This window comes from Oncorhynchus kisutch, linkage group LG2 (genome assembly GCF_002021735.2).
Source record: "Oncorhynchus kisutch isolate 150728-3 linkage group LG2, Okis_V2, whole genome shotgun sequence".
Taxonomy (NCBI): domain Eukaryota; kingdom Metazoa; phylum Chordata; class Actinopteri; order Salmoniformes; family Salmonidae; genus Oncorhynchus; species Oncorhynchus kisutch.
In genome coordinates, this window is record NC_034175.2 from 14,808,595 (window position 1) to 14,823,192 (window position 14,598).

The window sequence follows — 14,598 nt, forward strand, 5'->3', positions numbered from 1 at the left end:
CCTACAGTGTTAGCCTGGTCCCAGATCAAATCAAGTTTGTAATGTTAAGGAGTTGACATTGTAGCAGAAACAGATCTGAGATCAGGCTAACTGTACCAACCTATCTCTGTTAACAAACTGTTACTGTTCCTCTTATTCTTCTCAACCTGTTTAATCGTATATTTAATTTGAGCTCTCTCCGTTGTTTTCTGTCACGCTTTTAAACTCTGATTGCATCTATAATCAGCACTCACACATGAGATTGTTTTGAATCAAAGTAACATGCATTACTTTCTTACTGCAGCTAGCTACATCTGTGCCTGTAATGTTTACATGGAGTGTAATTCAGTCGGGGCCAGTTCATCTTATCAGGGTGGCGCTGCAGAATAAATAATAAGTGAGCTTGTGTTTACATATTTGGTTAAATGAGCTTCGATAAGCACATGCCTTCCAGGGTGTGTACTCTGCCCCCTATGACTCTGCCCTTAGAGAGGCAATATAGATGGTTAGTCATTCGAACACTACCTACAAAGCCTAGTGAGACGTACTGATGCTCGAGTTAAACTAGAGACAGTTGTCAAACACCATAGTCAGTGTTTGTAGTTTCACTGTTTCCCTCTTTTCTGTTAGGGTGGGTGGGGGATTGCATAGCCAAGGACATCGGAAATGCTGCATAGTTTTGATAAAGAGAGAATCTTTTATAGTTAAGGATGGTCTGCATTGTTACGGGCCCTTAATGTTGAAATCCTGTGATTATTTCCAGTTCGTCAACCTAAAATGGCTTCTGCACCTGCTCTAAATTACTCAGGTATTGCATACTGTCTGTATGCTGCTGTATGCTGCTTATTGTTCCCGTCCGCTGTAGTGACATTACCTGTAGCTTAACAGTCACTTGTACAGTCACATTAACCCCGTTTTGCCGTTCCTTTTCTCCTCGTAGGACAAGCTCGCTTGTTTTGTTTGTTTGTTTTACGTATCTTAAATCAAATATAAGATACAGTCAATGTTATTTCCCTTTCCTTCTGGCTTACAGTGTGTTATGACTGTTTGTTAGATTTATTTTCAGAGGTTGAGGAATAGATGAACTGTCATATTGGAAAAGTTTAGTTGCAGTGCCATCTACTGTTGAAACTGCCTGATTGTAGAAAGAGGCTTGAGTGTGTGTTTATGGAGAATGCTTTTTGTTGTATGCATGGGTTAAACTTTTAATAACGGACATGGCTTGCGTAATGTGGTTTAGTAGTATAGTTCTAGCTGTGGTTTATTTCATTCCATTGATTAATGAATGAACTGCATGAATGAAAGCCTATATTGTTAGCTCAGTGAGCCAACCCTTTCATTTCGGAGTGAACTGAAACCTATTGTCTGTCCATTCATTGTTAGAATACTTCCGTTCCAACACCTCAAGTGTCGGTGGGGCCGAGAAGAAAGGCCTGCTCGGATTCTTAAAGTTCAACAGAAGGAAATCAAAGGTAAGACGGCACAGTTCGCTTGTGTTCCAACAGAGTGACATTTAGCCCATTGGCTTGGCTAACTTAGCACAATAATACCATCTAGAGAATACTACAAGGCACCATGCATAGGCTACTCACTAAGAGTGTGTGTCTGCAGATCAAGTTGACTTTAAACTGCTGACTTACTACTACTATATGTTGAAATGCAGGAAAAGGAAGCATATTTTTTCTGGTTTTGATTGGAATAATTTGGTACTTAAATCTTCTACTTAAATAGCTACTGTTATTCTTGAGCTCAACATGATGGCTTTCCATAAAAATAATTAGTCTTATAGATTTGACTGTCCCTGTGGAAAGGGTTTTTTAACCCTAGAGCTGTAGGAGTACTGCTATCATCTGTCAAATAACTGAAATAACTGCATGTCATGCTTGTATTGTAGTTGCATTCTGATGTATTGCATGTTAGATGTACATTCCATTTCAGACTGAAGAACAGTCACCTACTATGGACATGGATGGTCTTGATAATAATATTACTCAAAATACTGAAAAACACTACAATGTAAGTACTACTAACCCTCCTCTCCTCCTCCTCCTGAAATGTCTGGGTGTGGTAATTGACATCTTGCATTATATTTTCTTTCAATACTCCAATCTCATTCAATAAGTGCAATCACATTCATTTTGCAGGAAGATAAATTATGCTTTTGAGTTCTATTCTCTTGTAGATGTTCCAAAACCCACCACCTTGTAACAGATAGCGTTTTATACCCCACAAAAATTAAAACACATGAGCTCAACTTTGGTTTTCTTTTCAGTAGGGTTGCAAAATTCCCATAACATTCCCAAAACCCCCAGTTTTTCCAGAAATCCTGGTTCTACAATTCCAAGAATCAGTTGGGAATAAGCAGGAAATCCAGAACTCTCCAACTAGGATTTCTGGAAAACCTAGGAATTTTGGGAAATCGACCATTATTTTGCAACCCTACTTTTCAGCCTGTGCCTCCTCCTCTTGATATAGCTGATTTCATGAGAGCTGTTCTGCTTATGTACCACTAGAGGGCAGACTTGACAAGCTGATCCCACGTCTTCTGATTCCCCTCAGTCAATTACAGTACCTTGACGAATTTAAAGTTTCTGCAGCAAGTCAACCTGAAATAAATTACAGTCTTGAATTATTGCTTAATCTTTGATCAGCTTTACTCAGTGACACACATAATGTATTTAATAGTACATTTGTAATACAATAGTAGTTGTAGCAGTAGGGCCGGTTTCTTGGGAAAGGTTTTGTGCATGTGTGCTAAAACATTATATTAGAGCAAACATTGAACAGGCTATCTGTTTGGAAGGTAATTTAATCAGTTTTATACAATTACAGAGGAATCTATTACAGGCAGCCATCTGGGATACCCCTCAAATCAATATGGGTATTTTATTGGATTTCCCATAAGACCTTGGTGGATCTCTCCTGCTCATTTGAGTCAAGCCCCAGGGCGCGCACGCACACACACACCCTCTGTGTCCTTAGTGATTATGTTACATCATCATACTGTACCTGGCTACATTTACTCTGATATGTGGATAACATTATTGGCCGAACAGATGAAAAGATTTGTTGAGGACTGTTCATAACACAGACTGAAGTAGAACAGAATTGCATCTATGATACAGTGTACAGTCCTGCATTGGACAAACTGATGGACCGATATGTTGAAGACTGTGTACATTGTGTATGATCTAAAGGAATGAAAACAAAATGGCGTTTAAAAAAAAATATATTGTACAGAATGATACTATTTCAGTTCACATTTTGTCCTTGGAGAGGACAATAAGGGCGTGTTGCTGCCTCTAAATCATCATAGATGTTCGGTTCTATCTGTCTCTACTCCACTTAAAATGCATTTCCACCTTGGATATGAGTGATAGGCATTGTGGTTAGCTCTCAGATTGCCTCCAGCATGGAATTAAAGATGTTCAGGTGAACTTTTCCCAAACTTGAATAACAAAGAAAGACCCACAGCTTTTTTGGCTCTGGTCTGTAACTGATTTAATGTTATATACATTCCGTTCCAACAGCTGAGTACAGCAACAGCACGGATCCCAATTCAAAGTTACCGTAGTCTCTCCCTAAATTTGGAACGTGTGTTTGTGTTTCATAATTGAACATGCAGTGGATGTACTGAGGGACTCTCAGAGAGCCGGAATATTAACAGTTTAGCCACACTCCTCCCTCAAATACACAGGCATTGAGCATGTTGCTCTACCAAGGAGAGGAGTTAACATCGAGATCCTACTACTACAAAGGGAAGCTTACTGGATATCCTATCTAAAAACATTGACCCCACGTGGTCTGAATATTGACTTTGATCTCAGGCCCTTCTTATGAACAATTCTCTCTTTTATGAACAAGTCGTATAATTGTATATATTCTTTCTACAGCTTATCAGCATACACCTAATATGTTCCCGCTGTTGATGATGATGCTTATTATGCATTAAGGTTGAACCAAAATATTACGTGTAAAAAATACAAATGAAATCAGAAACAATTAAATATGCGAAATTGAATTAAACAATAATTTATGTTGATGCTAATATTGTGTGCAATATTCAATTATGTTTGCATATGATAACAATAACCTAATATATTTAATATGCCATAAACTACTGTTTTTTAACAGTTTCACTCAATTCATTTAATTAACATATTCATTATGACACACCCCTCACTATTGTCATTGGTTGCACTGTTTGTCTACATAACCTGGTTCAAGTATTCATGACATTACACTGAAGAAGGCACAGTGATGCCGAAACGTTGGTGATTTATCCAGTTTATATATGGAGTGTGAGTTATTTTTATAGTTTATTCGCCGTTAGTCAGCACCTCCACACAAAATAATTTTTCTGGGTGTGTGCCAGCTCATGTTTTTTATTGGGTTTTTCATCATTGAACATGCCGTGGATGTACTGAGGGACTCTGTGAGCTGGAATATTAACAGTTTAGCCACTCTCACTTTCATGTGAGAAGGTCTCCATGAACACATTAGCGCAGTGTGAAAAGTTCATCAGGGGAGGAGGGTTGGCCGCTGGGCAAGAATCCCTGAACACTGTCTGATTTCTAAAAATGCATTTCGGGCCCTTTCTCTCTAGTGGCATGGAATCAACCGGCAGAAGATTGAGGCTTTGGATTTACTGGAACATTTGCATGTATATGTACAGTAGCCTATATATAGGCAGCATCCAACAAAAGGGAATAGAGTAAAGTTGACTAATGCACTGTGTAGAGTATGCCATGGCATCTATCCTTGTGATGCAATTATGCCCATGTATGAATCATGTGGTTCTCTGTAGCTCAGTTGGTAGAGCATGGCGCTTGCTATGCCAAGAGAGTGGGTTTGATTCCTGGGACCAGCCATACGTAAAACGTATGCAAGCATGACTGTAAGTCTCTTTGGATGAAAGCATCTGCTAGATGTTATATTATTTAGTCAGGAAGATCTAGTAGGTGGGAGAGGCACGTGTCTTAAGATAAGAGAAGATCAAAGTTAAACAGGATGTGAAGGTCATAAAGATGAATGGTGTAGACTTAGTTGATCCAGGCTCTGTTTTCTTAGAGCGGGGCAGCAGTAAATCTACTGCAGGATTCTAAGACTCCAGCTAGGTTTTTGTTACATACATATTTTTCTCTTCGCTCAACATTACTGTATAGTAGCTCGGTCTGCTTTTCCAAGCTTATGCAATATGCAAGCATTTGGCAACTAACATCTCCCTCAAAGCCACACTGCCTCTCCTTAGTAGACTAGAATAGTTTGATTGTGTTTGCCTGGTGTAATGGAACCAATGAAATAGTCCCAAAAGTTCAAACACTGCCCACCTGGCACTCCAGGCAGACTCAATCAAATTATGATAAATATTTGAAAGAAAACAAATACTATTTATGCCCAGGTCTGAATAACTTTTGAGTGCTTTTCTCTCCCTCCTGCACATTTTCCATTCATTCTCCCCACTGTGAGAAGTGCTTGGTTCACTGATTACCTCTAATGACTAGAACTTAATGTTTTAGTCATTTAAACTTTTTTTCATGACTACTTTGATCCTCTGCCCAGGAATGGTCTGAAATGCTGTGTCATTTTGACCTAATATGCTTTCCTTTCTTTTCTTTAAACCACCCCACTATCGTTTATAGATGTATATCTTTGTTCCTAGTTGTGCTACAGTACAAAGATACAGAAGCTTAGGACGTTTCAGATAGCCTGTACCCAGATCTGTTTGTGCTGTCTTGCCAACTCCTTTTTATGATCACTTGGCACGACATTGACAGTAGGAGTTGGAAAGGCAGTGCTAACAGATCTGGGACCAGGCTAAGTTTCAGATGCTTAGGAAAGCCTTTGATCATTCTTTGATCATCCCCCATTGCTCAGCAGCATCCCTCTCAGACAGACAGATGGTATATTAGCGAGTTGAAGTAGCTACGGAATGGTAATAAAGCTGACTGCAGCTGTCACAACTGTCACAAAGCATCCTGATTCAGCAGGGATCTGAGAGCCTCCTCTTGCAGACTAGACTGTTGTTTCTTGGAGACAGACCCAACCCTAAGTTTTGCTTTAGCTTAATGTACCACTGCAATAACAGGCCATGATGAAGCTCTGCAGATATTTTACATTCAGTCCTTGGCCCTTGTTAGTCGGAGTCCCCAATGTGCGTGTGCGTGTATTTCTATATTCTCTCTCTCCCTCCTCCTCCAGGGCCTGTCCACAGTGTCCATCGTGCCCTGTGTGGAGGCGCGGCCCAGCACCCTGGGCCAGTCCCAGTCCGTCATGAACATCTCCAGGATGTCCCCCAGGATAGAGCTTAAGAAGAGGAGGGCCCCCCCGGCCCCCACACCCTGCCAGGGCTGCTACACACTGGAGGCCTACCAGGTGAGAGGGCAACACACACACACACACACACACTTCAGGTCATGGTGACCTGTGTTTATATCAATTATTGCAACATTGGCTAAACATTTCCTTTAATCTCCTTGTGTTATTTGTGGATCTAATAGCAATAGTGGTAGTGTTATTTCTCTTCTCGTGGTGTTTTTGTGGGAAATGTTTTTTTTTTCACCATGTTTTGTTGGCTCTAATGGGCTTCTCTCCTCCTGTTGGAGCGAATGGGGTTTGTCTGGAACTGTGTGTTGTGGTCATAGTGACCGTTACTAACAGGAACACACTGCTTAATCTGTGAAATGGATTACATTGTAAATGCCACCCTATTCCCTATATAGTGTACTACTTTTTACCAGGGTCTATAGTGCTCTGGTTAAAAATAGTGCACTATGTAGGGAATAGAGTGCCATTTGGACACCGACTCCTGTTGAGAAGCATAAGGTGTCCACACAGTATTCTGTGTACTACTCACGCTGTTCTTCCAATCAGGATTTAATTTGGGTTTATGTTGTCGTGGCTCCCAGCTTTTTTTTCTCTTTTTCTCTGTCTGTTATTATACCCTTTTATAGCGACAATTGATATCCTTTCAGACAATTAAATGAAGAGCCACATCAGAAGCGTTCAGTATTGTTTCCCTGACTACAATAAACGCAGCTGATTGATGTGCAGTTGTGTTGTTTTTATGCGGTCTTTTATGGTAGGCTAGCTAGATGTGTTTTCTTTTTACTAAATGTCTTGGTAAATCATGGTATTTAATGAACTTTAACATACTTTTTTAGGGTAGAGTGGTCTGCACGCAGGCAGCCAGGTTGCATGCAGGCAGCTCGAGATTATTTGATTGACAAGTAAAATGCCTGTTCAGTGGTGCATTGAAGCTATCTTGAGAAGGTTTTCGTGTCGGCATTTAAAAAGCCATAGCGTACCGTTACAGACAAACAAACATGCTGTAGCCGAGGTGCTTTCAAGGCGCCACATTCCATATGTCTGAAAAGGGTATTAGACACTGTTCAGAAACACCACACTGATGACGTCTTTATCAGTCCGTTCACCCAGAGATAAGCAACACTAGCTGTGCCGTGACTCGCTAGCACGGATGAGACAAAGCGTTGTGTTTGGAAGATGGCTGGCTGCATGTTGAGGCACATGGGCCCGATGTACCCTTTTGTGAGGGTTAGACGAGGACAGAGAGATCAGATGAGGACAGAGTGCCTGAGGGACGGGATGGCTGCTCTTAGGTCTCCTTTCTATGAGCCTGAGCTACTGGTAGGATGGCTAGTGTTGTAGTGATGACAATCTGTTCCCCTGCGGTATGACTACACTCTATATAGCAAAAGGTGCTATGTAGAACCTAAAAGGGTTATTTGGCTGTACCCATAGGAGAACCTTCTGAAGAACCCTTTTTGGTTCCAGGTAGAATCCTTTTGGTTCCAAAAAGGGTTCTCCCAGTCAAAACCAACCTTTTTTTCCTAAGAATGTTAAGCTCGGAATTACCAGAGACCTCACGATACGATATTATCACGATGCTTAAGTGCCGATACAATATGTATTGCGACTCTAATGATTGTATATGTATTGCAATTCAATACTTTGATTTTAGATCAAATCATTGTTCCATATATAATGCTCACCATATGTCTGCTGCAGAGGGACAAGAGAGAGACATGAGAAAACAAGTTTTGATCAGTCATGGAAATAAAGGAGCTGAAAACAAATTGGCTTCCAATTTAAAATAAGATGGAGAACAAGGTATGGAGAAAATACTGGAGATTTGGTGCAGGTACATCCAACTAGCACAAAAATAATATTGCGATATTGTCAAAAACGATATCGTCAAAAATAACATCTGGGGTCAAAAAAAAAAAATGTGTACATCCCAAATTGCACCCTATTCCCTTTATAGTGCACTTCAAAGGGAATATGGTGCAATTTGGTACTCTAACATGTAACATGTAACATCTAACATGTTGTGCTGAAGGAGTGTTTAAAGCCTTTATTAGGCAATTAGCTAACATTATGATTTGGACAGGAGTAGGCTAACATGTTGACGATACGGCACATGCACGTGTGCGACGTTGCGCGCATGTTGATTTTGTCCACCCACACTGGACGCGATCAGGACACGCAGGTTGAAATATCAAAAACTCTGAACCAACTATATTAATTTGGAGACAGGTTGAAAAGCATTAAACATTGATGCCAATTTAGCTAGCTAGCTTGCTGTTGCTAGCTAATTTGTCCTGGGATATAAACATTAGGTTGTTATTTTACCTGAAATGCACAAGGTCCTCTACTCTGACAATTAATCCACAGATAAAAGGGTAAAAGTGTGTTTCTAGTAATCTCTCCTCCTTCAGGCTTCCTCTTCTTTTTTGGACTTCATATGGCGGTTGGCAACCAACTTTAATGTGCATTACCACCACCAACTGCCCTGGAGTGTGGACCTCAGTTCATTTTTTAATCACCCACACATATGCTCCTAAAAACCAATGAGATGGGAGAGGCGGGACTTGAGGCACATCACACGTCACAAATAGAACCAAGTTTTATTTTAGCGTCTGGCTACGCAGACGCCCATTGACACGCGTGAACATTGTGGCTGCAATGATTGCAGCGCTTGCACATGTGGCGCGAGCAATGTGGTCAGCATGTAAGAGGTCATGTTTAGAATGCCTTCTGTGACATGGCCTAGCCTGTCATCCTGAGCTGTCCGCTTCAGGGTTTGGTAATAGGTTTTACGCAGGCAGGCAGGCAGGCAGGCAGGCAGGCAGGCAGGCAGGCAGGCAGGCAGGCAGGCACACTTGTGTAAGCCTGTTTGGCATGCTGGAAAGGTAGCATCAGACTCAGGCTTATGCAACAGTAGTCTCTAGTGACAGACAGACTGTTAACGTAAACGCTGGTTTTGGTTCTGAGATTGCAGTAATAATGCAGCAGTGGATGAGGTGTGTTTTGTTGGCACAATATCAAATATGTATAAGTGGGGTGTCGTATTTCCAGAGGCAGACAGGCATGAAATCAGCTTGACAGGCTCTTTATGCCAATGTTACTGTACATAGTCAGAGCACAGGTGAGGTTGAGGGTTCAACAAACGAGACAAAAGTTTGCTGTTAAAAAAAATGGAATAATTTCAAATCAAATCAAATCAAATTTATTTATATAGCCCTTCGTACATCAGCTGATATCTCAAAGTGCTGTACAGAAACTCAGCCTAAAACCCCAAACAGCAAGCAATGCAGGTGTAGAAGCACGGTGGCTAGGAAAAACTCCCTAGAAAGGCCAAAACCTAGGAAGAAACCTAGAGAGGAACCAGGCTATGTGGGGTGGCCAGTCCTCTTCTGGCTGTGCCGGGTGGAGATTATAACAGAACATGGCCAAGATGTTCAAATGTTCATAAATGATCAGCATGTTCGAATAATAAGAAGGCAGAACAGTTGAAACTGGAGCAGCAGCACGGCCAGGTGGACTGGGGACAGCAAGGAGTCATCATGTCAGGTAATCCTGGGGCATGGTCCAAGGGCTCAGGTCCTCAGAGAGAGAAGGAGAGAATTATAGAACGCACACTTAGTTTCACACAGGACACCGAATAGGACAGGAGAAGTACTCCAGATATAACAAACTGACCCTAGCCCCCCGACACATAAACTACTGCAGCATAAATACTGGAGGCTGAGACAGGAGGGGTCAGGAGACACTGTGGACCCATCCGAGGACATCCCCGGACAGGGCCAAACAGGAAGGATATAACCCCACCCACTTTGCCAAAGCACAGCCCCCACACCACTAGAGGGATATCTTCAACCACCAACTTACCATCCTGAGACAGGGCCGAGTATAGCCCACAAAGATCTCCGCCATGGCACAACCCAAGGGGGGGCGCCAACCCAGACAGGATGACCACATCAGTGAATCAACCCACTCAGGTGACGCACCCCTTCCAGGGACGGCATGAGAGAGCCCCAGCCCCTGTAATAGGGTTAGAGGCAGAGAATCCCAGTGGAAAGAGGGAAACCGGCCAGGCAGAGACAGCAAGGGCGGTTCGTTGCTCCAGAGCCTTTCTGCTCACCTTCCCACTCCTGGGCCAGACTACACTCAATCATATGACCCACTGAAGAGATGAGTCTTCAGTAAAGACTTAAAGTTTGAGACCGAGTTTGCGTCTCTGACATGGGTAGGCAGACCGTTCCATAAAAATGGAGCTCTATAGGAGAAAGCCCTGCCTCCAGCTGTTTGCTTAGAAATTCTAGGGACAATTAGGAGGCCTGTGTCTTGTGACCGTAGCATACGTGTAGGTATGTACGGCAGGACCAAATCAGAGAGAGAGGTAGGAGCAAGCCCATGTAATGCCCATGTAATGCTTTGTAGGTTAGCAGTAAAACCTTGAAATCAGCCCTTGCTTTGACAGGAAGCCAGTGTAGAGAGGCTAGCACTGGAGTAATATGATAATTTTTTGGGGTTCTAGTCAGGATTCTAGCAGCCGTATTTAGCACCAACTGAAGTTTATTTAGTGCTTTATCCGGGTAGCCGGAAAGTAAAGCATTGCAGTAGTCTAACCTAGAAGTGACACATTTTTGGACAGAAAGTTTCTGATTTTTGCAATGTTACGTAGATGGAAAAAAGCAGTCCTTGAAATGGTCTTGATATGTTCTTCAAAAGAGAGATCAGGGTCCAGAGTAATGCCGAGGTCCTTCACAGTTTTATTTGAGACGACTGTACAACCATTAAGATTAATTGTCAGATTCAACAGAAGATCTCTTTGTTTCTTGGGACCTAGAACAAGCATCTCTGTTTTGCCCGAGTTTAAAAGTAGAAAGTTTGCAGCCATCCACTTCCTTATGTCTGAAACACATGCTTATAGCAAGGGCAATTTTGGGGCTTCACCATGTTTCATTGAAATGTACAGCTGTGTGTCATCCGCATAGCAGTGAAAGTTAACATTATGTTTTCGAATAACATCCCCAAGAGGTAAAATATATAGTGAAAACAATAGTGGTCCTAAAACGGAACCTTGAGGAACACCGAAATTTACAGTTGATTTGTCAGAGGACAAACCATTCACAGAGACAAACTGATATCTTTCTGACAGATAAGATCTAAACCAGGCCAGAACTTGTCCGTGTAGACCAATTTGGGTTTCCAATCTCTCCAAAAGAATGTGGTGCTCGATGGTATCAAAAGCAGCACTAAGGTCTAGGAGCACGAGGACAGATGCAGAGCCTCGGTCCGATGCCATTAAAATGTAATTTACCATCTTCACAAGTGCCGTCTCAGTGCTATGATGGGGTCTAAAACCAGACTGAAGCATTTCGTATACATTGTTTGTCTTCAGGAAGGCAGTAAGTTGCTGCGCAACAGCCTTTTCTAAAATTTTTGAGAGGAATGGAAGATTCGATATAGGCCGATAGTTTTTTAATATTTTCTGGATCAAGGTTTGGCTTTTTCAAGAGAGGCTTTATTACTGCCACTTTTAGTGAGTTTGGTACACATCCGTGGATAGAGAGCCGTTTATTATGTTCAACATAGGAGGGCCAAGCACAGGAAGCAGCTCTTTCAGTAGTTTAGTTGGAATAGGGTCCAGTATGCAGCTTGAAGGTTTAGAGGCCATGATTATTTTCATCATTGTGTCAAGAGATATATTACTAAAACACTTGAGCGTCTCTCTTGATCCTAGGTCCTGGGAGAGTTGTGCAGACTCAGGACAACTGAGCTTTGAAGGAATACGCAGATTTAAAGAGGAGTCCGTAATTTGCTTTCTAATAATCATAATCTTTTCCTCAAAGAAGTTCATGAATTTATCACTGCTAAAGTGAAAGTCATCCTCTCTTGGGGAATGCTGCTTTTTAGTTAGCTTTGCGACAGTATCAAAAAGGAATTTCGGATTGTTCTTATTTTCCTCAATTAAGTTTGAAAAATAGGATGATCGAGCAGCAGTAAGGGTCCAGTATTACATAAAGATGCAGTAGATGATATAGCGTACAGTATATACATATACATATACATATGAGATGAATAATATAGGGTATGTAAACATTATATTAAGTAGCATTGTTTAAAGTGACTAGTGATATATTTTACATCAATTCCCATTATTAAAGTGGCTGGAGTTGCGTCAGTGTGTTGGCAGCAGCCACTCAATGTTAGTGGTGGCTGTTTAACAGTCTGATGGCCTTGAGATAGAAGCTCTTTTTCAGTCTCTCGGTCCCTGCTCTGATGCACCTGTACTGACCTCGCCTTCTGGATGATAGCGGGGTGAACAGGCAGTGGCTCGGGTGGTTGTTGTCCTTGATGATCTTTATGGCCTTCCTGTGACATTGGGTGGTGTAGGTGTCTAGGTGTCCCCCCCCCCCGGTGATGCGTTGTGCAGACCTTGTGCAGACGATTGCCTCGCCTGGTTCACCAACTACTTCTCTGATAGAGTTCAGTGTGTCAAATCGGAGGGTCTGCTGTCCGGACCTCTGGCAGTCTCTATGGGGGTGCCACAGGGTTCAATTCTTGGACCGACTCTCTTCTCTGTATACATCAATGAGGTCGCTCTTGCTGCTGGTGAGTCCCTGATCCACCTCTACGCAGACGACACCATTCTGTATACTTCCGGCCCTTCTTTGGACACTGTGTTAACAACCCTCCAGGCAAGCTTCAATGCCATACAACTCTCCTTCCGTGGCCTCCAATTGCTCTTAAATACAAGTAAAACTAAATGCATGCTCTACAACCGATCGCTACCTGCACCTACCCGCCTGTCCAACATCACTACTCTGGACGGCTCTGACTTAGAATACGTGGACAACTACAAATACTTAGGTGTCTGGTTAGACTGTAAACTCTCCTTCCAGACCCATATCAAACATCTCCAATCCAAAGTTAAATCTAGAATTGGCTTCCTATTTCGCAACAAAGCATCCTTCACTCATGCTGCCAAACATACCCTTGTAAAACTGACCATCCTACCAATCCTCGACTTTGTCGATGTCATTTACAAAATAGCCTCCAATACCCTACTCAACAAATTGGATGCAGTCTATCACAGTGCAATCCGTTTTATCACCAAAGCCCCATATACTACCCACCATTGTGACCTGTACGCTCTCGTTGGCTGGCCCTCGCTTCATACTCGTCGCCAAACCCACTGGCTCCATGTCATCTACAAGACCCTGCTAGGTAAAGTCCCCCCTTATCTCAGCTCGCTGGTCACCATAGCATCTCCCACCTGTAGCACACGCTCCAGCAGGTATATCTCTCTAGTCACCCCCAAAACCAATTCTTTCTTTGGCCGCCTCTCCTTCCAGTTCTCTGCTGCCAATGACTGGAACGAACTACAAAAATCTCTGAAACTGGAAACACTTATCTCCCTCACTAGCTTTAAGCACCAACTGTCAGAGCAGCTCACAGATTACTGCACCTGTAAATAGCCCACCTATAATTTAGCCCAAACAACTACCTCTTTCCCAACTGTATTTAATTTTAATTAATTTATTTATTTTGCTCCTTTGCACCCCATTATTTTTATTTCTACTTTGCACATTCTTCCATTGCAAAACTACCATTCCAGTATTTTACTTGCTATATTGTATTTACTTTGCCATCATGGCCTTTTTTGCCTTTACCTCCCTTCTCACCTCATTTGCTCACATTGTATATAGACTTGTTTATACTGCATTATTGACTGTATGTTTGTTTTTACTCCATGTGTAACTCTGTGTCGTTTTATCTGTCGAACTGCTTTGCTTTATCTTGGCCTGGTCGCAATTGTAAATGAGAACTTGTTCTCAACTTGCCTACCTGGTTAAATAAAGGTAAAATAAAATAAATAAAAAAGACCTCACTACCGGCGGAGCAGTTGCCGTACCAGGCGGTGATACAGCCCGACAGGATGCTCTCGATTGTGCATCTGTAGAAGTTTGTGAGTGCTTTTGGTGACAAGCCCGAATTTCTTCAGCCTCCTGAGGTTGAAGAGTCGCTGCTGCGCCTTCTTCACGATGCTGTCTGTGTGGGTGGACCAATTCAGTTTGTCTGTGATGTGTACGCCGAGGAACTTAAAACTTACTACCCTCTACTGTCCCATCAATGTGGATAGGGGGGTGCTCCTTCTGCTGTTTCCTGAAGTCCACAATCATCTCCTTTGTTTTGTTGACGTTGAGTGAGGTTATTTTCCTGACACCACACTCCGAGCGCCCTCACCTCCTCCCTGTAGGCCGTCTCGTCGTTGTTGGTATTCAAGCCTACCACTGTAGTGTCGTCCGC

General features: G+C 42.3%; 1 protein-coding gene across 8 annotated transcripts in view; it reads left to right on the forward strand.

Moving 5' to 3' along the window:
* Window positions 1-14,598, forward strand: part of LOC109901897 (protein cordon-bleu) — a 73,993-nt gene that overhangs the window by 35,706 nt on the left and 23,689 nt on the right. For 4 of the 8 annotated variants that reach the window (XM_031788371.1, XM_020497905.2, XM_031788377.1 and 1 more), the window contains exons 5-8: window positions 743-787; window positions 1,363-1,451; window positions 1,918-1,995; window positions 6,181-6,354. In XM_031788371.1, coding sequence (XP_031644231.1) covers window positions 743-787; window positions 1,363-1,451; window positions 1,918-1,995; window positions 6,181-6,354 — 386 coding nt within the window. The remainder of the gene's footprint in view (window positions 1-742; window positions 788-1,362; window positions 1,452-1,917; window positions 1,996-6,180; window positions 6,355-14,598) is intronic. The other 4 variants (XM_031788397.1, XM_020497909.2, XM_031788394.1 and 1 more) reach the window with 3 other exon arrangements.